Source organism: Nuphar pumila, chromosome 13 (genome assembly GCF_984573655.1).
Source record: "Nuphar pumila chromosome 13, dmNupPumi1.hap1.1, whole genome shotgun sequence".
In the NCBI taxonomy this organism is placed as follows: Eukaryota; Viridiplantae; Streptophyta; class Magnoliopsida; order Nymphaeales; family Nymphaeaceae; genus Nuphar; species Nuphar pumila.
The window spans coordinates 75,540,078-75,567,938 of record NC_143261.1 but is presented as its reverse complement, the minus strand read 5'-3'; the positions used below and the strand labels follow the sequence as shown (position 1 = coordinate 75,567,938).

Sequence of the window (27,861 nt, the reverse complement as noted above, 5' to 3'; positions counted from 1 at the left end):
AGAAGGCGACCATCGACAAAAGGCGAGTACTGGTAGATAAACAGACGGGAAGGGGAGAGAAGATCGAAGAAGAAGCGACTCTTTGTAGATATCGATATACATACACATAGAGAACAGAGGTGGGTGAATTTACATCTTATCTTCCTTATTGAGGAATTCCTTTTGTAGATGTAGAACTTTTCTCCACCACCAGGCAAAGTCATCTGTTTCGATTCCGATCGACCGACTTTGCCGAAATCCCTAAACTCAGGTGGGTTGTTGGGTGTGAAAGTGAAATTGATCATCGAAATCTCATTCAGATAATTGTAATTTCAAAGTCGAATTGCGGAATGGCCGCTCCGACGACGGCGTTGGTGAACGTCATGCTTGCGATCCACGAGAAGAAAACTGCGGGGGTTGACCTGTACAGGCCACTCAGGCAATACATCTCCTACCATTATTCCGATAGGCAGGCGCAGGACCTGGAGGAGGATCTCCAGACGCTGAAGCAGATGAGGAACGATCTGGAGAAGGCCGTCGATTCGCTTGAGGCCCGTCGCGACGTCCTCCAGCGGTACTTCCGCACGCTCTGCGTCATGGAATCGAGGTTCCCCATCTCTCCCGAGAAGGACCACATCAATACCATCCTTTTCACCTGGCATGACGCCTTCAAGCAGAACAAGAAGGCTTCTCAGCAGAACATCCATTTCGAGAAGGCCGGGGTGCTCTTCAACCTCGCGGCGATTCACAGCCAGATCGCGTTGTCGGCCGATCGGACGACGCCCAATGGCCTCAAACAGGCATGCAATTCGTTCCAAGCCGCCGCCGGGGTGTTCGCGTTCCTCAGGGACAACGCCTCCATGAAAGCCTCGCTCGGGCCGTCGACCGTGGACGTATCCGTGGAATGCACCGGGATGCTGGAGAGACTCATGCTCGCGCAGGCGCAGGAATGCTTCTTCGAGAAGGTGATCGCCGACGGGAAACCTCCGGGTTTATGCGGAAAACTGTCCAGGCAGGTCGGTCTTTACTATGAGGAGGCTTATGCTGCGTTGGGCGTTCAGTCCCTCAGCCAGCACTTTGATAGGACGTGGGTTTCGCACGTACAGTTGAAAGCAGCTCAGTTCTATGCTGAAGCTTGCTACAGGTTTGGTGTGGAATTGCACGAGAAGGAAGAGATTGCCGAGGAGATTGCGAGGCTGCAATGTGGAATTGCTGCACTGGGGGATGCCAAGAAATCTGCAAAAGGCGTTGTCGGATCGCTTCTTGATGCCGTTAATCGATTGGAAGCGAACTTAAATCGCAACTTGGAGAGGGCTAAGAAGGAAAATGATAGGGTTTATCTCATGAGGATTCCTTCATCCAGTTCTTTGCCGCCTCTTCAATCCGCTACGCTGGTTAAATCTACCCCTATGGATGAAATCTTTGATGCCAGCAAGGAAAGAATGTTTGCAAGCCTTGTTCCTGATAGTAGCGCGAAGGCTCTCTCGCGGTACACCGAGATGGTCGACGACATAATTCGGACGCAAGCTGAGAAACTGCAACAAGGGAGTGAGATAACCAGGGTGAAGCTGAAGGAAATGGATCTTCCTGATTCCATTCTTGCTTTGGAAGGAAATTTCACACTACCTCTTGATCTCAAGGAACAGGTTGAGGCAGTGCAAATTTCTGGGGGGCCATCTGGCCTAGAGGCGGAGCTCCAGCAGTTGAGGGACCTGAGAAGGGTGAACCAGGAGATGTTGGTTCAGACAGAGGAGATGTTGCAGAAAGAAGCGAGAGAGGATGCTCAGTTCCGAAGCCAATTTGGAACACGGTGGACTCGACCTCAATCCAGTACTCTGACAAAGAACTTGTCGGATAGATTGAACAGGTTTGCGGTAAACCTGAAACAAGCTGCGGAAAGTGATGCACGGATTGAACGTGCAGTGAGAGATCATTCGTCGCTAATGGCAATCCTTGAATGTAGACCAGTACATACCTTCCCTATTTCTTCTTTTCTCTTCTTCTTTGTTTGTCTGTTTTGTTGTCCTTGATTTCCTTTTCTAGGTATAGCTTGGTGCTTATGAGTCACAACTGCTTATCTATTCGTGCCTTTGTTTTTATGCCTCAACAAACTCCCAAGATCATAATTCCATGCTGAATCTTTATGAGCTCACCCTTGTTAGTTATGCATCAGTATACTTGTATGTTATTGAACACCAGGGTATGCCTGATCCTAACAGGCAACGTATCAATGAACACACGAGCATGCACACTGACATTCTGATACTGGATTGTGCTTCTGACTACAGATAGAATCTGCACTCCCCAACCTTGGAAGGCCAATCATGTCATTGGATGGAAACGAGGATGCTGTTGTAGGAGCACTTAAACAGAGCTTGGTAATATTACCGTTTTTTATACTTATTCTTCACAATCTCCTTGTTCCTTTATTTCCTTTTGGTCATCTGGTTGTATTTTCTGCATAACTATTTGAACTTTTGCTTGTTTCCATGTGTCTCACCACACACAACACAAACACTGGATACACCCCGTCTTGTCAAGGGCACTGTAATTCTCGTGCCTAGCATAGTCAAATTCGGTTTTCCATGTTGTCCACGGACAACCGTGGGTGTCAACCATCCTTAATGCTGATTGTTTCACGGAAAATCTTATATGCATTGATACACACATATGTACTTTCATACATATATACGTAAATACTATTTATGTACATGCACACAACTATCTTCTCATGTCCTAATTTCTAGAAAAATACTTTACCGTATCTGTGTCTGTGTTGCGTAGTTGTTTCCTAATCTAATTTCTTAAAGCATTCATTTGGCTGTAATCATCTAAGTTTTTATGAAGTACCAGCGTTGCAGGGAAAATCTAAACCCAATTTTATTTGTGTGATTTCTTATAATTATCCCTAGAAACATCGATTGTTTAACTTCTAATTTTTTACTAAATTAAGTTTCTTTCATAATCTCCCTGATTGTGCTTGTGCACTATATATATACTAGTACAAAGCCTGTGCAAATGCACGGGAAGAGAGGTTGTTGTGCCCTACAATTTCCAAGCCTTTAAAATGCAATCTATAGAAAAGTTATGTCCTGGGTAAATATGTTGTAAGCTAGCAGCAACCAAGTAACAATTGATTGCTCTCTGTTTGAAGCTCACTCAACTCAAAGAAGAATAGGGTTCACACACATTTAGCTGCCTGAAAGACTCAGTAGAAGCCCATCTTTTTAACATGACATGCTGTCATAAAACTTACTGCATCCGATATATAACCTTGGAATAACAAAACCAATCACTATAGAGCTTGAAAATTTGTATGTGAACTCCCTTATAACACAATCATCTAGGAAAGAAAGTCTTTTAATATTCAGATGATGGTCATCAATAATCACAATAGAACTAAACCAGAGAATTGGAACATATTAACATAGACAGAATCTGTGTGACGATTACTTCCAAATGCTTGATGAGTAGGTTTTCTTAATTAAAAACCTTATACTATTGGTATCTGCATGTATTTTTGGTTGATGATTTGATTAAGGAGGCTATAAAAAACAGGAAACAAAACAAAATAAATATCAAAAAGAAGTGAAAAAAAAAACAGAAACTTACCGACTTCTTAACAATCATAGCTGGCTTTGCCTCAAAATCACACAAATCCAAACTAACTTCTATCACAGAGTTATCGCAGCCTACCAACACCTTCTTCCCTCTGTACTCCTCCCCAATCTTGTACTCACACACATGTATCACCTTCCTACAAAACTCTCATCCCTTCGATCTTGGGCACCACCTCTGTATTCTCCTCCATGGCGACCACCAACTACTTGCATATGTTGAACTCCCTCTTCACCAAGCAGAAGCAAAAGGTTGCACGTGTGAGCTCCTGACGCACCAGAGGCCGCATGTTAGAGAGAGAGAGAGTACAAATGATAATGAATGGGTCAATTAGGAATTAAGAAACTTAATTTGTACAAATGAAAAATTCTTTTTTATTGGATGGAAAGTGGGCTTCGGTCACTTGTGCAATTTCCCACACATTGGGACCTCTCTCTCTCTCTCTCTATATATATATATATATATATATATATATATATAGTGAGAGAGAGAGAGAGAGAGAGAGAGAAGCTGGTTTTAGATGTCATGTTGGTTGAAAATTTTGACATATGCAGAAAAGCAAATTTTGGAGAGCTTGTTTAAAATTTCTTCTTCATTTATTTAGTTCCATTCTCAGGTTTTGTTGTCTTCCATTTTGCTTATTTTAAAAAAATATTCTGAAGAAATTTTGTTCTTATCTGGGTTTTGTCATTCTTCAGAGGCAGTTAGAGAATCTTGGGGCTCAAAGAGCAGGTCTTGAGGACATGCTAAAAGACATGAAAAGAAAGGTATATCTGACATGATATAAATTCCTGTTTCATTTCCTGTACCTTCATGAAAATCTTTTGGGAGTTTTTGCTCGTTTATAACATGCATGTGTACATTCATAGCACAAATAACTGATTGCATACTCATATGTCCAAGAAATATGCATAATCTGATTGCTTGGTCCATATCTACTGAAGTGTATAGCTGCATTTTTTTCATTTCTTTCTTTCAACCTTGGGGATATTTAGGAACCCGTTGCAAACTACTCCCTCCCCCAGTGCATTTCTAGGTGTTTCTAAGAATCTAAGGTTGTGGACCTTGGGCTTCGTGTGGTGCTTCTGCAGAATGCTACTACTACAAGATGAACTATTGCTTCAAACCCTCCTAAAGGGTTTAGGCTTTTTCATTAATACACAAACTGTGGAATATAACTGGGTAAGTTCATTCTACATCAATATGATGGTCATATGGTGGGACTATCTTTCAAAGTTGTACTTTTTCAGAGATCCTCATAAGGAAAGTCTTTGACTGCTTTACGGTGATATTCTCTCCTGTCTGATTGCTTATTTGTTATGAAGTAAAGGCTGAAAATCTAAAAGAAAATGGTTATCTCCATATAAGCCGTATTGTGTTGGAAATGCATGCCTAAATCTTCATGGATGAGTTCTCCAGTGTGCTTAATGCACATGTTCAGAGACAGTATTATATATATGCTACTTTTAGATTGTCCAAAGAAGATTGTTTCTTTATTAGGGCTTGTATATTGGTCAAGAGTTTTCAGCAGTGCACTACTTGGCAGATGATAACTGCATCTTTTGGTTGTTTAAGTTTTAGCTTTCATATGTCTCATTCTTTTACTGGCCGTCCTCTTGTTGATTCCTCTGTTTTAGATTTCAATTGCAAGTGATGTTTTTAAAGAAACTATTATATTCAAATTCATAAGCAAAAATATTATGGGCACAATTTTCAAAAAACAAGGCAAAACCTGTGTAGTCAACAGGGTGTCTGGTTGACCTAGTCATAGGCCTCCTAGTCAACCAGGAGCAATTGACCAACTGGGCTCGATAAACATTAAATAAGATAAGAAACAGAGAGGTGAGAGAAGTTACAACAAATGTGAGACTGGACATTCCATTATGTGGTCTAAATAGATTAGGTTACATGTGGTAAATTACAAGAAATGCCCTTGGAAACTACCCTTGGAAGTTAACTAAATAAAATACAATGTTACAGATAAGAGATGAGATGACCACAAACTTATCATTAAGAAATCTGCATGTTCCACGAAGCTCCACGATTTGCCTAATGTGGATTTGGATCTGGGTCTAGATCCAGATTCAGATATGGGTTCTGACCTGATGAACAATTTATATTCTAACAGCCCCTCTCAAGCTATACATGGGCCACAGCCATGAATAGCTTGCTCTTGAGATATTAATGTCTTGCTTTAGAGAGGGCCTTTTCAAATATGTCAGCCACCTGATATTTGCCATAAGTAAACCGAGTCTCTAACTCTTGCAATTTGATCTTCTCCTGCAAAAAGTAGTTATCTAGCTTCATATGTTTGATTTTGTTGTGCTGCACCAGATTTATGGAAGTCGCCACTGCAATTTTGTTATATGAACACAAAACAAACTTTGACAATGGAATTTTCAAGGTAACCAAGAAGTTTCTCACCCAAACCCAAGTAACATTTGAACCCACAACTGCCATTCGATACTCAACCTCTGTACTTGAGCGTGCAACAATTTTCTACTCTGTATACTGCTTTAGGATTCTAAATGATCTCCTAAGTACATATAGTGTCCATATGTAGACCTTCTCGTATTTGGATTTCCTCCCAATCCACATCCGAGTAAGCAACTATCTTTATCCATAATAGATTCTTTTGACGGGGAACCTTATATACAATACTATTAAATATCATGGCTTTGATATATTGTAGAATTCTTTTCATTGCTTCCACATGTGATGTCCTATGAGCATAGTCACTGGTAACATTCTCGACAGTTTCTCCAGTTTTTTTTTTCCAAAATGTGATTTTTCTTGGAAAAAATCTCAATGATTTAAAAAAATTTGAATAAAAATTTTTAAATTTAAATAAAATTTTAAAAATTTAAAATTTAAAAATTAGAATAAAATACAAATTAATTCCTTCCTTTCTTATTCTTCTTTCCTCTTTCTTTTTTTCTTCCCTCCTTCCTTCCTTCCCTCCTTGGCTATCACTCTTCTTTTTTGTTTCTTTTTCTCTTCCCTTCCTTCCTTCATTCCCTCTTTGGCTCTTCTTTTCTCTCTCTTTTTCTCTTCCTTTCCTTCCTTCCTTCTCCTCTTATTTCCTATTTAAAAAAACAAATCTGGAAAAATCTTGCTTCATAAAATCAGAAAAAAAAATCATATGCCAGGAGAAAAAAAATCATGCTTCATAAAAAATTGTCACACGCCATAAAATCCGAAGAAAAATACAGAAAAACAGACTCCCATTCAGCCAAAAAAAATAGAAGAGGAAGTAAAAAAAGGAGAAGAAGACGGGAGGAAAACAAGGAGAAGAGGGGAGGCGGGAGGAAAAGAAGAAGAGGAAGAAAAGGGAGGAAAAGATGCAGGAGGAAAAGAAGAAGAGGAACAAAAGAAGAAGAAAAGGATAAGAGGAAGAAGAAGAAAAAGAAAAAGAAAAGAAGAAGAAGAAAAGGGAGACGAGGAAGAAGAAGAGAGAGGTGTACCTAGGGGTTGGGTTCCCGGGTTTAGGGTTCTTCTTCTTCGTTGTCAGCAAGGGCAGAGAGAGAGAGAGGGTTTATAAACCATCGCCCCCCCCCCCCCCCCCGCCCCCCCCTATCGTTAAAAAAAAAGAAAAAAAGGTATACGGAGGGAAAATTGGTACTCCTGATGGGGATGAACTATGAATCATACCGATTCCTAGGTTCCCCCTCAACTAGCCCAACTAGGTGCCTAGTCAGCGCCTTTGACTACATAGGTTTCATTGCTTGTTGTTTTGTCTGGTTCAGTAATGCCGCTTATCCTGGTGAGTTTTATGGGCCTATTGGGCCAGAAGTTCTCAAACTCAGGCATTTACTTTTCTAGTTAGCGGCCAATGTCTTGGGGCGAATGTTAGATCCATTCGGGGACCTACCTTTTAGGTCTATTTGTTCCCAAATAGGACTAAATATCTCGTCATAATTGAAATAATATTCTTGCATAGAACCTTTTGTATCTATATCGGCCTTATACCTTTCAATTATACCATCTGGCCGATACTTGATTTTATAGACCTATTTTGCCCAGCCTCATTTTTATTAGGAGGCCTATCAACAATCTCCCATGTTCTAGACATGTAATGCCAGCCATTTCCTCATTCATAACTTCTATCTGTCGATCATGATTTTTATCTTCATTATGAAAGTATGGTTCTTGAGAGTGCCATGCTTACAAGAAAAGACTCCATTTCTAACAAAACGTGAAATGCTTATGTGTAGAACATGGGGATAGGCCTGAATCAAGAAAACATCACTGTGAAATGCTTTGGTCCAAAGCTCCTTTTTGTAATCTGTTGACATAAAGAAGAGTAAGTCTTGTTTCTAAAATATGTCTATGTTTCCTCTCTGATACACCATTCTGTTATGGTGTATGATGGCAACAAATTTCTTGGCTGATTCCATTACTTAGAAGGAATGAACAAGGGTGGTTATTCACTTCCAAGATTCTTTCTCCACATTTATTAAAATTTGATTACATCAAGAACTTCAGATTTATATTTAAGAAAAAAGATCCATGTGTATCGAGAATAATCATTCATAAAAGTTACATAATACTTCGAATGAGACAAGGAAGAATGAGGTGCAGGCCCTAGATGTCAGAGTGAACAATATAGAATAAAAATCAAGCTTTTCATTTACTTTGTTAAACTGCAACCAGTGAGACTAACAAACCCTACAACTTTCACAAAGGCTAGAATTAAAATTATCATGAATAAGTGACGAGGTCTGATTTATCAAGATTAACTAGGGACTCATTGTGGCAATGATCAATCCTACTGTGCTAGAATTTGTTTGAACCTCTACAAGAGTTATTAAAATCACAAACACAAACCTTAAACACTGATTGTTTGATCTTCACTAGAGCCCCTTTGAAAGTCTATCCCCCTATTTTTTTGCCTTCAGCGAACACTGAATTTGACCTAGTATCTTTCACAAGAACACTAGAATGAGAACATAGTATGTCAGAGTCAGAGTCATCAGCAAGACGAGAAACAAAAAAAATATTTTGCTTTATTTGGGCAAGTATAAAAGGTATTTGGGAGACTCAAAACACCACAAGTAAGAATATATGCTTGTCCTATATGGGAAACCGCGTACAAATTTCTATCACTAGTGATAACCTTGTATTTTCTTAAATATGGAATCATTGAAAGAAATTTAACTGCATCTCCTAAGACGTGATTTGTTGCTCCCGAGTCCATGTAGCAGGGGCCATCTTCACTCTTTTGAATCCTCAGATTTGAAAAAGAATGATCCGATGCTGCCACATTTAGATTTGATCCGATGTTCACTATACCACTCATAGCCTTAACATTCTGAGTAGTGGTGGCTGATCGATCTTGATTTGGTGGATTCTTCCTAGCTCAGGTTCTTCAGTAATACCAACAATTTGTCAGAGTGTAGTCTTGAATTCAGCAATAGTTGCAATAAGGTATGTTTTGCCTGTAGGAGCATTTGGTGTAGGGAGCAAACTACCACCTTCTACCTTGAGTGGTGCATCCAACCCTCAACCATAACCAAATTTCTCAAGTCCATGCCCATGGCCTCTATTTCTTCCTTTACCACGTCCACACATAGGCAATGTAGATACATTAAGGACATCATGTGACTCCTTAGTTACGTCATTCTTCGATATGGGGCTGGCTTTATATTGCAGGAGAATAGGTATCACCTAATCAAAAGTGGGTTAAGGCTATCTAGCCATTAATGAGGTGAATATACTCTGATATTCTTGACCATTAAAGCAATATGAACCAAGTCTCGATCGGGAATAGGGTGGTCAATGGCCGCCAATTGATCTAAGACTAAGAGGACCTTGATCCTACAAAAGAAGTCTTTAATACTCTTTCCATCTCTCTTGGTTCCTTGAAGGGATGACTTAAGATGCATGAGGCGGGAGCTTCAAACCTGAGTATATCTTATGCAAATGATTCCCTATCTCAACTGCGGTACAATTTAAGGGAGATCGCAAAAGCACCTTTTGTGGATAGGTAGAGGTGATATATGTGACAAGTAGCTGGTTGCTTGTATTCTACGCAATAAATTTAGGGTTGTGGACTGTCACTGTACATATAATGTCTTTCTCATCTTGTTCAGACTTAACATATTCTAGCAGGGCAGATCAGGTCCATTGATATGCCCCATCAGGTTATGGCCTTGAATAAAAGGACAATTTCTTTTTCCAAACTAAGAAGTTATTTGACTGGAAGAAAGAAGAGGAAGCTTGAAGAGAATTACTTGAAGAGTCCATTCTTTCTAGTTGAAGAGGACTCTTGATGGGTACTCTCTTTCTTCCTTTTTATTTTTTCAATTTTTTTGATTTTTCACTTTTTTTTTAAAAAATAGAAAGGAAGAGGGTAACAGAGGTTCAACAGACCTTAAAGATAGTTTGGGGTAGATAATTGCTGATGTCAGCAATAAATACCAATTTTTTGGTACACCTGTGGTATACATATCTGAATTTCAGACTTGCATAAAACAACTCTTTTTCTTTTCATTTAGGGAGTTGGTTACTGATCTATTATCACTATCATGGTATTGTTCGTTGTGTGTTTAGATTTTCTTTTTTTCTGAGTTACTCCTCTTTGTTGTTTCTCTGTTTTCACTGTGGAAGTTTGGCTTGTTTGCTTTTGTAAACTCTGGATTTTATGCTCTTAGGCGTATTCGTTGATTATCTGTTGGTTGTTTTATGATTTGACATGAATCCATAAAACACAGAATATTTATCTGCAGTTGATGAAGATGAGCTTTTGTAAAGTTTGCTCATGAAATTCAATCAAATTCATTTTTTGCATCTTTCAGAAGTTTATGTTGATAAATGTTATCTTTTTTGCAAAATTTTGTCCTCATTCTTTCCCTTGCTTTCCCCCCTTTTCTGACCATATGCATCTTATTTGATCGCTAACTCTCAACAGAACAAGTGTAAACAGGTCTTGTTACACAGGATAATTATTCAACAAGATAATTACTTTCTGTTACAGAGCTGCAATACTTTAATTCAAATGTATTTCAAAACCTTTTTGTGGTTTTAATATTTTAGTTTATCTCGGGTCTCAAAAAAATATTTTAGTTTGTCTTGTTTATGCGTTTTCTAGTAATTTTATCACTTCAATATATTTTTTATGTTTTTATAAAAAATTTGGGTCCTTAGTGGACAACGAACGGAAAAGGACTCAAAAAGGAGGAATAAGAATGAAACAAAGAAAACAGTCTACTGTGGTTCTGAAACATGATACCATAAACACTCCTAGTTGTGTAGATCTTGACATTAAATGTTGGTTCTAACTGTACAAACGTGTTCAGCATGGTCTATTTATCGTATTAATAAATTTACTTATATCCTCAATTTTCATGATGATGAAGCTCACAATTCATGAATATGAGGACAAATTGATAGTGTCCCAAAACATGAAGTTATCTTTGTCACATGAAAATAGTAAATAGATCATGCTAAACATGAACCAAAGGTACTTTTTCCTTTTGGAGATTAAATCTATGTATAGCACCAATGTACCATCATAAGTTATGGTGGTTCAGTACTATCATAAATGCACCCCATATATTAGAAAATATAGGCTACCCTTGACTGTACATATCCTCTACTAGAAATAGCTGGTTCCATCACATTTTCCTGATTTTTTATGTGTGTGATCAAGCCGGACAGATATGATGTATGTGGTTTGTTTGGTCAAAAACATGCTTTAGATCGTCCAATTGCATTGTATGAGCAGAGTTTTTGAAGGCTTCAAAATTCAATGGTTCATAACCTGTAAAAAAATCACAATTTTGAAAATGTTCATTCCTCCCTGCCCACAACTCATTTCTACATCTAGGCGTATGTTTTTAGGTCGAAACTACTTGATAAAAAGAGTAAATTGACGATACTGAACATGTCTGTGGATTCAAATTGATGAAATAAAACTCGTACCTATGGGTTTTAGCTTGATAGTATGGTACTCTAGAGTGTAGCCAATATTTTCCCATATATATATATGCATGTTAGAGTTGCAAATGCATCAGACCTTGACCTGATTCTGACCTGACCAAAGATAATACGGTCCTATTGGACAAATAATAAAGTCGAAACTAAGTCTGACCCGATCCAAACTGATCGGCCTATAGATTTTGGTTGGTAGAGTGAAAAATGAGGACATTGAGGATATGTATAGAGTAAAAATACATAGAAGGCCAAACAATCTTTAAATATTACAGATACATGCCACTGCTCAAACGTTTTACAAAGGAAGCGAGTTTTTTGTTTGGATATTACCATATTGCCACCACCCATCTTGTTTTTAAAAGGATGCAACTTCTGGATACCAGATTCAGTATTAAAACATGGGTTCTGGTACTGAATTCAGTATTTTATGTGCATTCCGAGTCATATTGGGGTTCGGAACCGGAGCCACTTCTTTAAAATCGTATATAGTTCCAATTTTACTTAGTTTCGACATGGATACAACCGTTTGAAACCCTAATGAATGTTATGATGACTTAAATACCTTTATATTTAAGTCGTGCATCCATAGTGGCAAACATTTAAAACAGCAAAAATAACAGCTGCCAAATTCTCATGAGAAATTGAAAATTTTCATTTTTCTTGCATTTTGTTGGTAATATATCATAAAAAAGGATAAATTAAAAATAGAAAATATATCTGCAAGAAGAAATAAAAATAAAAAACACTTTTTCCACAAAAACTAGTCGATAAAAATGTAAATGCCATGCTATTTCCATTTTAACCAAAATATTGTGATATTTTGAGAATATCATGATATTTTTCTGTTTAAAATTCCACGACCTAAAATGTTGTTTTTTTCGCGATATTTTCAAAATATCGCCAATATTTTTCACATAGTGTACATGAGGCCAATCTAACTTGAAAGTTTATTTTTTCCTGAAACAAATACAGTGTACAAACATAATTAACAAAGGTACAAACATGTTTTAAAATTTCTTTGTTGCAGCCCATAGCTGTTTGTTTCAAAATTTCTGCCCTTTATTTTATTTTCTTTGTTGCAGTTGCTATATTAGACTAGGATTTCCATCTATATCACATGGGTAGGGTGGGAGTAACGGTATGGGAGTATTGTTATATGTATAACACCATGGAACACAGTTCTGCTTTTATGGGTCAAGGCAGGGCAAAAATGGCCCTGTCTTTGGCCATCCTTTGACTTTTCAAAAAAACATGTTCTGGGTATCAAATTCAAGCTGGGTCTAAGTGGAAGTTTTCTTTGTGTCGTACTTTGTGGACATGGGTACATTACCTCTTTACAAGTGCTCATGTTACATATATTTAGAATGCTGTATGTTTTTTCTCTGCATTTGTAGGATTTGGATTAGTATGTGTTTTTTTTCCTTTTTTTTCAACTACAATTGGAACTTGCTTTCCTAACAGGCGAAGATTATTTTGCTTCATGTATCTCTTTTTCATCTCTTTTCCATTTCACTAGTACACAGTGTTGTGAAAAGCGTTGAGGTGTAGCTAGGCGCTCCACCAAAATCTGAGGTGAGGCATAAGCCTCGAGGCATAAACCGTAAGCCTCAGAAAAAACTATAAAAAATATCTAAAATTATAAATAAATAAAAAATGCTTTATTGATGAAGCAACAACCAACAAGAAATAAAAAATCTCAAATAAATACTGAAAAAATATGAGATTAACATGTAAAAGTAACATTAATGTAACAATTTGATCTACGTAAGTATCTAAGGAATAAAATATGAGCATTCATTCAATAAAAAATTAGCAATGAAATGCATATTAAGATTAACAGCATCATGTCATAATTAGAAAATGCTTGTTAGCATTAACAACCAAATGTTAATATATTTGTCCAAAACTCTTCAAAATGAGAGTAAAGCACAGATATACACTAACATATAAGAATATTCAATAAAAAAACTTAATATCAAACAATTAAAAAACTAGGTAACTTTATTATTTAAATGTAGTGTGTTAACTTTTTGCCACTAGCATTCACTAAAAGTAGCTTTTCAACATAAGGGCCAGAATCCATCTATTAATATAAAATAATAGATAAAGGTTGATTCAAGCTGCAAAGAGCTTCTTGTTCACTTTTTTCTATTGAAATCTTGTTGAATCTATAAACTGTCACATAGGTACTGCTATGGGTATGGATGCAGGTGTGGGCACATAGGGTACAACATCAGGATTTACAAAAGTATGGGGTATAGGAGTACGGCACAGCTATGTGTGTGTATGTGCGCGTGTGTGTATTTTTTTGTTTGAGAAAAAATAGGTATGCATGCATGTGTGTTTGTGTGTATCAAGCACCATACAATAATGAATAGAAAGTTAAAAACAACCCTTTATGCACCTTAAAATGGATCAAAATAGGTAATGGATTGGGTTTGATTAGTCAAATCCAAAATTGGTCTGACCCATACCCATTGAAGTACCAGTACCAGGTATACTTGTGTTGACACAGGTCGGCATGTTCATGAAGTACCCATATTACATAGCTCATGACAAGCCAAACCAAGCCGAGTAAAAAATTTACCTTTCTTTCTTCTTCTTCTTCTTCTTCTTCTTCTTCTTCTTCTTCTTCTTCTTCTTCTTCTTCTTCTTCTTCTTCTTCTTCTTCTTCTTCTTCTTCTTCTTCTTAGGCTGACAGAGGAGAGAGGTGGGAGAGATCGAGACGAGCGAGTGAGTGAGAGATGAGCAGAGATGTGGGAGACAAGCGAGAGGTGGGAGAGAGTGAGTGAGAGACCAAGACGAGCAAGAGGTGGGAGAGAGTGAGTGAGAGATGAGGCTGACAGAATGAGGGCCCCCGACCCTAAATTAGGGTCGGGGGCCCTAATATTTAACCCTAATTTTTGGTCAAATGGGGGCTTTGACCCCCATTTGACTAAAAAACTGAGGTGTGTATGCCTCACCTTGAGGCGCGCCTCGCTCCGAGGCATACGCCTCAGGTCATTTGCGCTTTTATGCTGTGCCTCAAGGCACAAAGGCCCTTGCCTTGAGGCGAGGCACGCTTTTTGCGCCTTGAGGCATGTTTTTAATAACATTGCTAGTACACAAAACAAGCCAATTGTGAAGGCATATTATTTTCTTGACTCCATTTGTGTTTTGGAGTTGCACAATTTCTTTGGATTCTTTAAGTAATTTTTTTTATATGCATCTATTATTGTCCTTTTAGTTTAATTAACTTACCTCTTGTGTGCTCAGTGTGGAAGATCTTGTGCTAGATAAATCTTGAATTTCATCCTGTAGTAGTTTTGTTGTGTCATGTGTGCACCAAGAACATTCAGTATGTATCAGAAATGTATTTATTGTGAAACTCTTTGCTGTAAAGTACCTTATACAGTTGGTTTCTGCTTGGTTTGTTATTTCAATTGGATAATATTTAGCAAATCAGGTGTGCTTTTGATGCTGGTTATGAAGTCACGTACATGACACACATTGGGTTCATTCCTGTAATATGGCAGTGAGCACATTGAATGCCTTTTTACATTGGTTTCTGGTGCATTTGGTTTCAGGATGATGTATTGCCGAAGTTGATGGCCAGAACTGGTTCATATGATGACCTTTTCAAGAAGGAGTTGGCAAAGTATGACAGTATCTGCCAAGAAATAACTCAAAATATTGATGCACAAGAACATCTGTTGCTGCAGATCCAGGTCTTTTTTTAATCTTGTTTTTCTGTTTTTGTCTTTGGCTCTTGATATACTCAGAATTAGAGTTAAGAAGCCAATGATTTATATTATATAGGTGATAATAAAATGCTTCTCTTACTAAGATCTTTTTGTCATTGTTTGGGGATAATTATTGGCTACTTTTGCCAATAAACTTCATTATTAGTATGGTTTCAGCTTTTACATTGTTACAGGGCTAGCATTAGCCTTACATTGGACATTGAAATAAATATATATTATTTATTTCACACTAGATTATGAGAACTACTGTGTGAATCATGATTTTCATGGACTTTTTGTTCTTTTCTCTTAAATCTAACTGTACGGATGTGATCTACATGCTTGGTTTAACGAGATTTTTTAAGGCTTTAAAATCAACAGCTCATAATCTTCATAAATATTCAAGCATTCAAAAATCACATTTTTTCATCGAAAATATACTATGGTTTCTGTAGGATATGTATCAAACTGTGCTCTAGCAAACAGGTAGCTCGGCCTGAACAAAAGTATAAATTAGGAACCAAGGAAGGACTTAATGTGATATTAACAAAGTCTTATGCAAGTGTGATTTTTAAAGGGCATTTGGGTACAGATTTTTTTTCTATGTATTTGGGAGTTAAATATGTCCCATTTGTAGAACTATTTTGGTGGCAATAATGGGCCATTTTGTCAGTCATTTTGGAGGGGATCATGGCGGAGCTATTAATAGATGACATAATCATCAATAGATAATCTTAGAGGAAGTCATGTTGCTCTTTTATTTAAAATTGATGCCAAATAGGTAGCGACTGTTTAGAGTTGCAGTATGTCATTTTAGTGATGTCCATGAACATGGATGAGCATAAACAACTCTCTTGGTTAATCTTAAAACATCTACTAATGTTTTTGATGAAATTGAATTTATTTGCTTAATGATAAGCATACTATTATTTAAGGTTAATAATGTGCTTCTCAGAACGGTTGCTTGCATGTGATCAGACACAATCATAAAGTACAGCAATGTGAGCATATTCTACCCGAGTCTTTTGAGATAAACCAGGCTGTACTCGGTCTAGATGGAAAATCTTCTCCACTTTATAGGGCCCATGATGATAAGTTGACAACTGTTCTATTATTGGAGACTAAGATTGTGTTTCTTTCTCAGCATGGTTTCTTGCATGTAATCAGAAAAAATAATAAAATAAAGAAATGGAGAATCTTTTACCTGTCTTTTGAGATAGGCTAGTCCGAACTCACTTTAGATGGAAAATTTCTTCTGCTATATATTATCCATTTTGCATATGCTTTAGAAAAGTAAAACGCCACAAGGAAGCCAAACCCAACATCTGAATTTCTCCTGCAGGAAATTGCAGACTAGATGAATGATAGCAGACTGAAACCAGATGCATTTATTCTTTTGTTAATTTTCTTTTCCTCTCATTTGGCCTGTCCCACAAAGTGCAAGCTGATTAAGTGCCCATGACAAACCTGATACTTCTTGTAGTTTTTCATGGTGTATGCTGCATATCAACTGTGATATTAGGAGTTTTACATCCACTTATTAATAGAATTCTTTAAACTCAAGGTGCAGATGAGCCACACGTTGGCCTAGAGCTTCTTCATAAGTAGTAGGCTCGTATACACATAGGGGATTCCTTGAAAAGCATCATATATGTACATGTGCGTGTTCTTGTTTCTAAGCTACTATTTGGATTCTTAGAATCCTATGGTATAACCAAATAAAGGTTTCTGGAGATATTGGGGTTTAATTTCTACATCAGGATGTCTAAACAAGGATTCTATGAATCCATAATTTTGTCAAATTCAAGCATTTCGAGAATCCAATTTTTTACTCTAGAATCCTGCTATGGAACATGTCTGATGGATGATTATAGCATCTTGATTCTCCCTTAAAAACCTAGGACTGATCCTTTCGCTGCTGTTTAGTGATGATGTTGTGCTTAAAGTTGCAGAATGTAAACAATCGATAGATACTATTGTTGCTACAGTCAAGGACATTTTCGCAGTGGATCTTTAGTTGGACATACAGCGTTTCTTAGAGTAGGTCTAACGCATGCATGTGTTTTTGTGATGGTTGTCCAATTCTTGTGGAGCATTTTGTCTTTAATTTCATGAAATGAAGACTTTGTAATGTTTTAGATTTTCATCAAGTTTTCAAGTTTCTACTGACAATCCTAACATGCAATTCATATAAACTGTAGCTTTATTCTCATGTTATCTCATGTAATGTCTTGTTTGATTTCACTTTTCAGGCACAAAATGACAATTTTGCTGCTGTTTTCAATCTAGAAGATTACAAAGGTTAGTATCGAGTCTCTATATCATCTGCATAGAGGACTTGTGTAAAGAATGTCTTTTGAGATGTTTTATTTTTCTTTGTCCTGCTTATGTTTTATCATAGAACATGTTACAATTTGCATGTTATATGACACCTAGAAATACAGGGTGAAGAACAAAGAAATTTTAAGTGATAATTATGGTTTAAGTGCGGAAGCTTGTTGCTAAGAGATCAAACTTGTCTAGGTGCATCCCTTGATGTTGAGTTCATAACTTGATTTGAGTAATGCTTTGTATATTTCCAATGTTTTTTTTCGACAGAGAAATCTGGGGTTAGGCAGACCCCTACCAGTTATACAACCATACCATTTGGGGTTCAAACTTGCAACGTCCCAACACATGGTGACATGCACTAACTGCTCCTGCCAGCCAAGCGGAGCCCCTGTTGATGCATATTTCCAATGTTGGGGCAACACATTTTGGCTTGCAAACTCCAGAAGAAAAATCATCTATCAAATGAATTGGTTGAGGGAACAAACTTTTATTGGGAGTGTTTCAAATTGTGTTCAATTATTTGTATGGTCTCAATCTGCATTGTTCAAGTTCCAACTTTTTTGTTTGAGGCCTTAGTTGAAGTGATAAAAACATTGAAGTAAATTTATAGATATAGAGATAAATTTAGTCTGAAATGAGCTGTAAAAGGAAGAAAATGTGAAGAAAAACATGACAATTCTTGTGAGATTTTATAGTATTTAATAATTCAACTTCTTTATTTTAATTGTGATGGTGTGTCCCTGCGAAAAAAGAAACTGTAATTGTATGGAAATCTTGGATATATGTATGTGTGCATGTATAGAAGAAACAACAGAAAAAATAAAGAAATTAACAAATAGAGAAAATGACTTGAAGGAGGAAAATTTGGAGAATAACATGTCTTTTATCGGGATTTTGGCAAATATATATTTCAAGAATTAAGGACTTTATTTATTCTAATTGTAATGGTACACATACATAGACACACATGACACATAGATATGGATGCTTAAATGGGATACAACATAGATATGGGTTGTGAAACGACAATTTCTGAAAAACTGGATTTGGGGATATGGGAATCTATATATATATATATATATATATATATATATATATATATATATATATATATATATATATATATATATATATATATATATATATATATATATATATCTAAAGCATGTAGGTAACAAATGTAGTTAATGCTTCACCTCCTCTTACTAGCTGCACCCACACCTGTGTCACACCATGTTGACAGGGGTGCTTTGAGGTTGCAGAAGCACCTGAGTCACATAGCTATTGAACAAGAGTTTCTGCCTTGCAAACGGTTCAAATTAGCAACAACATCAATATTGACGTAAGTTAACTCATGGCCTAATTTGATTAGCCCAAGCAAAAGTTTGGTTCATTTATTAAAATTCTTAAATATCACCACCAGAACTTTAGGTGCCATTTTGAAAATTCGACATATAATGTAATGACATGGACATCAAGCCCATGTTGCTAGGAGAAGATTGTAGGAACTGGAAAGTGAACGCTGTCCTTTTGGATGCGCTCAATTGAATTTCTAAACTACCACAAGAACAGCAGGTTATCAAGTCATTGAGCTAAATATGAGATTCTCCTTTTTCCCTTCTCTCCAATCTCCATGGTAACACCATAACTTCAGTCATCTTCACGCTTTTCCTTTTTCTCTTCTTTCTTTCAGAAAGTTATTTCTATAAGCAACTAAATAATTACATTAAACTGAATCACACTAAATCATGAAAATTTAACTTCACATCATCTTAACCTGTTTATACCTTGAGCAGACCTTGATTATTATTGGCACTTATTTTCAAGGGGAAAAGGCTTTATCTTATTACTGGCCCATTATGAATTTCCGTATGAATTTGAATCCTCTTCTGCAAATGTGTGATTCTCTTGTGGATCCAAAAATTTGAGTCTCCTAATATGCGAGATTGCCTTTAAAAAAAGTGCCTTTTTCTTGAAATTCTAAATTACCATCCTTTTCACAAAAGATATTTAATGCCTAAAGTTTGTAAATGGTAAGAACTGACACTCTATCAAAAACACCGTAGAGTAAAAAACCCAAGCTGATCTTTAAAAGAAGAGGTGTTTATACAGACTATACTCTTGATTTTTCTTTTTGTTAAAAAAGTATTTCCTATTTCCTATAAGAACTTCTCCTGGGTTTTCTTTGATAGAATAAGCCCCCTTTGCTTGTGGATTTTTAAGTTACCTAAATGGAATCTTATCCCTCCTTTCACCCAAACCAAAGGAAGAAAGGGAGAATTAAAGAAATACTGAATTAGTGGTTTGATTGGATTGGTATTTACTAGTTTTATTAGCCATGATGGCTTCTTTTAAATGTTGTGGAATTTGGACTTCTATTAGCAATTTCCTGTAGTATACAATGTTGATATTTGAGCAACTATTTTGTTCAGGTGCTCGTGAGAAAAGCTTTAAACAGATAGCAGCTGCAGTGGCAAAGTATCAAGAAATCAAGGAAAATGTCAATGAGGGATTAAAATTTTATGTTACTCTTCAGGTATGAGTCTGTTTTTTCAATAAGTGCTCAGCTATGAATTGCCTGTTAGAAAGTGACTTGGAATACATTGGGTTCAATAATGAACCCATACTTATGCAGGTGGAGTGCAAATATACCCATTAAAGGGAAACAACATAAGCACATAATGTGCTAACACATAAAACCCATAAAAAGGGAAAAATATGACATAAAGTCATAAGTTGCATATCATTGAAGAATAATGGAGAAGGGGTAAAAACCCCATTACAATGGAGCATAAGCTCCCTCAAGAATACCAGATACAAAGGGGAAATCCCCTATTTATAAGCATGAAAAGGGACCACCTTGGGGGCTCCCAAAGGGGACGTTGGAGAGCCCCCAACGGTCACATTTGTGACCGTTGGGGGCTCCCAACGTCACTTTTGGGAGGCCCCCAATGTGGTATGAAATCCAAAAATATAAAAAACAAAAAATAAAAATAAAACAAAAATTACAATGCATATTCCAATTGGAATATGCGTAAAATGCTAATTTACAAGAATACCCTTGAGGGTATTTTAGGAAGATAAAATATATATATTTATATATATATAAATAGAGATATGTATACACACATATATATATATATATGTATACGTATCTTTATATATATATATATATAAATATATATATGTACATTTAAGGATCAACATATTTTAACACCCCCCCCCCCCTCAATCTTTGCGGGGAAACGAAAAGATTGATCAAAGGGAAAGACTCCAAGAGGCTCCGGCAAGGATGCAATGGAACTTGAAAAGGCCTTCCTCCTATTGTCTTCAAATTTCCCGAACTATCCAGGGTACTTCTCTTTGTCCTATCTCCAAGATCCTGTGAAATAACAAGAGTAATAAGCCAACCATGGGCTAAAACATAATACATCTCTTGTCTACATATGATAGCACTTGAAATGAGTGAAATAAGCCAACCATGGGCATACATCTTAAGCGACTAGAACAAGGACACAAACGCCAACATAGGCTAAAAATCACACACCATGGTGTGAATCAACGTGCCTTGTCTACATATAAAAACACTCAAGACAAGTGTGTTTAGCTACTAGACCAAGAGAGCAAAAGCCAACAAAGGGCTAAAAACACACGAAGGTGTAATAAAATTCTTGTCTACATATGATGACACTTAGATAATGGGCATAAAAGGAAAAGACTTTTGAGGCAATAAACTTGTAATGAAAATAAACCTCGAATAAAACAATACTCCTTTTAAAATGAATTCTCATAACAATAACATGCATGTAAAAAAATATCTTCAACAAGATACTATAATCGATAAAATAAAATTCTTGAGAACAAATGTGTGAACATACACACACCAAGAACACTTAGAATACTTGTGCAAAATCATAACACAAAATCATAAATGTGCAAATGTACTCATAAGATTCATAAACAAGAAAAGGTTGGGCAATAATCCCAAAACCCTTGATTTTTAATATACCTTAAAACATTTAAGGTTTTAAAACACCATATGTCCATCACATTTATATAGATGCATCCATAATATCAATGGCCACAAGAGAAAAAATGAGTGACACGCTCATAATTAGAGATCATACAACAAATCATTTTAGAGTCCCAAGGTGCCCATAACTCACCTCAACAACCATCTATAATATGGAAGGTGGACAAACTAAAATGATATAACACGAGGTGCCCATAACTCACCTCAACAAACATCTCTAATATAACAATAATAAGGCCAAATAAAAGATGCATTAAATAACATGTGATGGACAAATATAAATGCCACAAAAAGGCAATAAACACTTAAGGAATCATTTTTCAAGGAAAAGAGGACCGATTAAAAAATTGAATCAAAAGGTCCAATAATCAATAATGTGCTTTATAACAACAATTTTGCATAAACACAAATTATGCTTAATCTTCAAACAAGTCATTTATACCAAAAAGGACTTATTAAGCAATAACCACAACAACATAAAGAATTCATCAAGACAATCAAGCTTTTAATCAAAGAAATCATAAGAACCGTAATGGTTCACAAAGAAGGCTTTAACACAATACTCAAGGAATGAATATTTAAAACACTTGAAAATTTATAAATTTGGGATTAAATCCCATACAACAATTTTTAAAAAAACCTTTGATTGTGATGAGATATGCGGAAACATTCAAAGTGCTAAAAGCACTTACAATGATTTAAAAAGGACTCAATATCTAAATTTATTATATTTTTCACAAAAATAAATGTGCATAAAGGCTCCATAATGCAAAAATGTCTACGAAGAGACAATACACATGTGAGCACAAAAGGCTTTATAAAAGATGTGCACGAAGGCACTCATACAATACTTGAACAAATACACACCAAGGTGTAAACAAACATGCACTAAGGCATGTATTTCATAAAAAAAAGGGAATGCATACAAGCGCAAATATTTGAGAAACAAATGTGCACAAAACACAAAAATACACAAAAGTGAGCAAGTATGCACTTTATAAAAAGAGCAATGCTTGAAATTCTCAAACTTTAACAATTGCAATTGAGGACAAAGAAAACCATATTATGGCCAATGTAGGCATTTTTAAAAAATATTATTAAGAGGTTTCGAAACCTTATGAAAAATACAAACCAACAAGTTTATAAAGATGAAAAATGAAATCATTTATACCAAAAGGATGCAAAAGATGAACTATGCACTCTATGTAGTGTGAGAAATTCCTTTTAAAAAATCTTTCCTAATGGTTTATCATAAACAATTTTTCAAAAAAGAAACATTGAAAAACTTTTAGGAGTTCTTATAAGTTAACATTAACAAGAACTACTTTAGGATTCAACAAAGATTTTTAGATGTGAGAGATTTTCATATAAGGATTATATCAAATTTTTCAAAAAATGCACTAAAATTCATAAAAAAGAGGAACTCAAATCAACTTAGGGTTCATATGAGAGTTAAGAAATTTTAAGCAAAGATCATTACTTTAGCAAGAAATCATATATATAATTTTAAAAATTAACTTATAGGTCAATCATGAGATAGTTATGTAAGAATTATAAATCTCACATAATTGAAGGTAATTTTAAAAAAAAAACATAAATTGCTATTATATGCGATGAGTAGTTCGATAAACATAAATTATATATTTGAACAACAAACGAGTTCACCAAATTTGAGGGAGATAATTTTAAAATATACGAGCACACGAAATGTGAAAAGACATAATTCAACTATCATAACCATTAAACGAACAAACTATATGCAAGAAACATATTTTCAAATGCATAATACTTTAAGAAAAGGGATACATACCGAATAACTTCAAAGCAAAAAGGAAGAGCAATGAATACTTCACCATTTCTTGAGCGACACGCTTTCCGTTGTACCAAAGGACAACCCCATCGTGACCTTGCTCTGATACCATGTTAGAAAGTGACTTGGAATACATTGGGTTCAATAATGAACCCATACTTATGCACGTGGAGTGCAAATATACCCATTAAAGGGAAACAACATAAGCACATAATGTGCTAACACATAAAACCCATAAAAAGGGAAAAATATGACATAAAGTCATAAGTTGCATATCATTGAAGAATAATGGAGAAGGGGTAAAAACCCCATTACAATGGAGCATAAGCTCCCTCAAGAATACCAAATACAAAGGGGAAATCCCCTATTTATAAGCATGAAAAGGGACCACCTTGGGGGCTCCCAAAGGGGACGTTGGAGAGCCCCCAACGTCACTTTTGGGAGGCCCCCAATGTGGTATGAAATCCAAAAATATAAAAAACAAAAAATAAAAATAAAACAAAAATTACAATGCATATTCCAATTGGAATATGCGTAAAATGCTAATTTACAAGAATACCCTTGAGGGTATTTTAGGAAGATAAAATATATATATTTATATATATATATAAATAGAGATATGTATACATATATATATATATATATGTATACGTATCTTTATATATATATATATAAATATATATATGTACATTTAAGGATCAACATATTTTAACATTGCCTTCTTCCTTCCGATTGTATGTTTTCCTTGCTGAATCATTGAGGATGCAAATATGAGAGCAGGGAAAGTAGAATGAAGGATATCAGTATGGAGAAAAAAGATTAGAGAAAAGGTTTTACCATTGGTAAGGATGAGTTGGGACTTCTTGATCAACTCCTAATATACAAGTGTAAGCAATAATATAATGACCAGAGCACCTTTAGAAATACAGATAAGAATTAGATTAATAATAAGATTCTGTTTCTAAGCTAGCTTGCAAATGCTCACCCTCAAATCAGGGAATAATGTTATCATTTTTGGCTTGCTTAGTACATGTTTTGAGTCGCTCTTCAGTGGATTTGGTGGAGATGTCTGGAGCCACAAGAGTTGCCAACTAAGAAGTTTAATAACAGGCCAACAACACCTAGTCACACTTTTGACTACACAGCATGCAAGACACAAAAACACATGCAACTACAACAATGAACCATATAATTGTTTGCACTATATGAACAAGGTTATATAGTAAATATGATGAACAAATGTACACAAGCTAACATGGTAAAAGTCACCATGTCAAAATATGTATGTCAAGTTTCTCAATTTCATGTGGAATTGTCTATTCATAATTCCACATGTTCCACCAGTCTATCTTCATAGAATGATAGGAAAACTGCTCTTATTATGTATTTCAGCCAAATGCAGTTGACAATTACCAAAATACTCCACTCACAACTGAATCTTTTATGGCTTTCACATGGTGGTTCACTAGCTGTGTTACCTAGCCTCACCTAGTTGGACTAGGGACCATGCCCATGTGCTAACCCTTAATAACAACATCAGCACCATTCCTAAGTTGGAAAGGAAAAGGTGAGGATATAAATGATGTCTATACCTATGTCACACAGAGACTCCATTTTGGCTCCTGTTCCATAACCCTTTGTATACTAGTTATATTGAAATTTCATAAAATGGTATAGGTTTGGAAATCTTCTAGAAGCCAAGTAAAAGACTGACATCCCTAGTTTTTTTATCTTCATACAAACCTTGGGTAGCTGATTTGTCCTTGCACCGAACTTGGATACTTGGGTATCCATGTTTTTTCCTTTTGCCATCTTGACAATAAGTCGGTGATGGATCTTTCTATTCCTTTCTTGGTTTTCAATGTGCATAGCGGGTCATTTATGTTCATTTTTTTATCGGTCTTTGCTGAGTGATCTGTAGGTTAAATACCATGTTTCTGGAGTTTGACTGTCACCGTCATGTGATGATGGTGTGTGCCTTTATGGTTCTGTTGACAGGATGCAATAAAAAATGTGAAGCAGCAATGCAGTGATTTTGTAATGACCAGGAATATCCAGTGTCAAGAAATGATAGAAGATGTGCAAAGGCAAGTAGCAGGTCTCAAGTTTACAGAGGACAAACCGAGCTTTGCATACCCATCAGCTGGGCAGCCCACCCAAAGGAGTGCCCAACAAGTTGATCCTCAAAACCTACCTTATCCTTCAATGCCTCAGCCACCATACTACCGATCAGGTGATCAATCACCTGCTGGTTTTATGTCATCCTCAGTCCCACCACAGGCACATCCTTTGTACCCTTCGCATCAACCTCCTTATCATGTGCAACAGCCATCTGGGCTTTATCAGCAGCCACCACAAACTGCTCAACAGCCAAACCATGAATATGCCCAACCTCCTTATTCCGGATGGAGAGCACCGTACTACAATCCTCAAGCACCACCTGTGACTCGTCCACCACCTCCAACATCTGGGGCTCATCCACCACCTCCTTACCACATCCAGCCTCCATATACCTCTCAGCAAGGTGGTTCTTACTACAACAGTCAGTGAGGGCTTGTTCTTTTTAAGCACCTTGTAAAGTTTGGACAATGTGCACTCATTTATAAGCTAAGCCGTCGTACTATTATTTACATGATTTGGTTGCTTCTTGTCTTGGATTTGTTATTGTTCTTATATTGTTATATGATATTCTTGTGTACCTCTCTGTTTGAACTTTGAAGGTAGTAGTACCTTTGCCATTGTAATTTATCAGGTTTGTTGGTGATACCTACTCTTGCTGAAAGACAGCACCGCGGTGGACAATGTTTTTTAAGAACATGACCGTATTGTGCACACAGTTTTCCATCTTTTCAGGTGTACCAGAAAGAAAGATCGATCGCCTCTTGATCGTCTGAATGGTAAATCACCATTTGTGGATTGCATGTTCTAACATAGTAAGTGATGGTTCTGCCATGAGCATGATGTTATCCCTGCAGCTGTATAATGTAAATTTCTGGGGATCTGAGAGAAGGCTCCTGTTCGTTTCAGACACGGGAAAGTGCCATGCTAGCTGATGTTTATCACTGTGTGAAGCCCAAGTAGACATGCATAGTGACAAATATTGGCGAGTGAAAAAATGTGATGTTATCTTACCGTTTTAAACTTTAAATTCTCGTGATATTTTCAAACCATCGTGATAGTTTTGTCAAAACCTAAATATTGCATTTTTACCATGATATTTATGTTTTTAGCGTAAGATTTAAAAATAAGAAAAGAGACCCTTGGTTTAAATTCATTTAAAATGCATTGAACAACATTTTTTTTCAAGTGAATAAATTCTCATTAAACTATGTTTTAATTCATCTCTTTCTCATTTAATAGTAATAAAACCTTCTCATCTAACATGGCAGATTTGGAAAGTGTTGAGAATAGGAAAGGTCTCTTAAAGTTGAACGCATAAATTAAACGGAAAATGACCATATTGTATAGTAAAAAACAACATATTTTCTAAAATGCCCCATAATTTTCGAAATCAACCTTGTGCTCAAAGTTACAAATGCTTAATTTTTTAGGACCTTTTTGCCCTTTGCACGCTTGAACGTACCGGGGTTTGCACAATATATAGGTATGTTGTCTTGATCTTGCAACGTTTCACTTAAAAGTACCTTTGCACGATGTTTTTGTGGATCTCAGCATAACCAAATTTATGCTGTAATTGAAATTTGTGTACCTTTGCAAGTATCGTACTACCTTTGCATATATAGTACGGCATTTGTGAGTTACTTTCAAATATCCTTTTAAGTAAATGATTGTCAAGGATATATTGGTATGGTTATGATTCATATACCTGTAATTGATGAATGTTTGAATTTAATGTATATGAGTTGTGTGAATGTTTGAATTTAATGCATATATAATTGATGAATTTTTTATTTTGTAAATTTTTTAATGTATATTATTTAAAATACATGTGATTTTGTGAATATATAGGGCATTCACAGTGATGTAAATGTACTCAATTATTTGTGAACTTTGAGAACATTTACGCACTATAATGCAAAAGATAAGGAGATTCACTACTTATGCGAAGATACTCTATTATTTGCAAATTTGAGGATGCCAAAATACTCAATTATTTATGAAATTGAGAAGATTCACATGGTATTTATGCAAATCTACTTCATTATTTGTAAACTAAAGGACATTCGCATTAAGTTTATGCAAATGTACTTATAATTTATGAACTTAATGACAACGAGGATAAAGAGGTTTGCATGATACTTATGCGAAGATACTTTATTATTTGTTAACTAAAAGAAATTCACATTATGTTTATGCGAATATACTCCATAATTTGTTAATGTACTCTATTATTTGGGAATGCTCCGTGTATTTGTGAATGTCCTCGTAAATATGCAACTTTCCTACATTTACAAAATATACAACTTGAACAT

At 35.9% G+C, this 27,861-nt stretch overlaps 1 protein-coding gene across 1 annotated transcript; it reads left to right on the top strand.

Annotated features, from left to right (window-relative positions):
- Positions 1-26,260, top strand: LOC149818749 (Endosomal targeting BRO1-like domain-containing protein). The gene is made up of 8 exons (XM_089984392.1): positions 1-119; positions 300-1,946; positions 2,268-2,357; positions 4,296-4,364; positions 15,099-15,239; positions 17,507-17,555; positions 20,018-20,121; positions 25,427-26,260. The coding sequence occupies exons 2-8, from the start codon at positions 330-332 to the stop codon at positions 25,976-25,978; spliced, it is 2,622 nt and encodes an 873-aa protein (XP_089840518.1). The 5' UTR covers positions 1-119; positions 300-329; the 3' UTR covers positions 25,979-26,260.
- Positions 26,261-27,861: the final 1,601 nt, after the last annotated feature.

Bases quoted from the DNA above. Each gene is read 5' to 3' on its own strand.
- LOC149818749 (XM_089984392.1), top strand. From the start codon at position 330: ATGGCCGCTCCGACGACGGCGTTGGTGAACGTCATGCTTGCGATCCAC. The intron at 2,358-4,295 runs GTAATATTACCG...GTCATTCTTCAG, and splicing joins GAGCACTTAAACAGAGCTTG to AGGCAGTTAGAGAATCTTGG. The intron at 17,556-20,017 runs GTTAGTATCGAG...TATTTTGTTCAG, and splicing joins CAATCTAGAAGATTACAAAG to GTGCTCGTGAGAAAAGCTTT.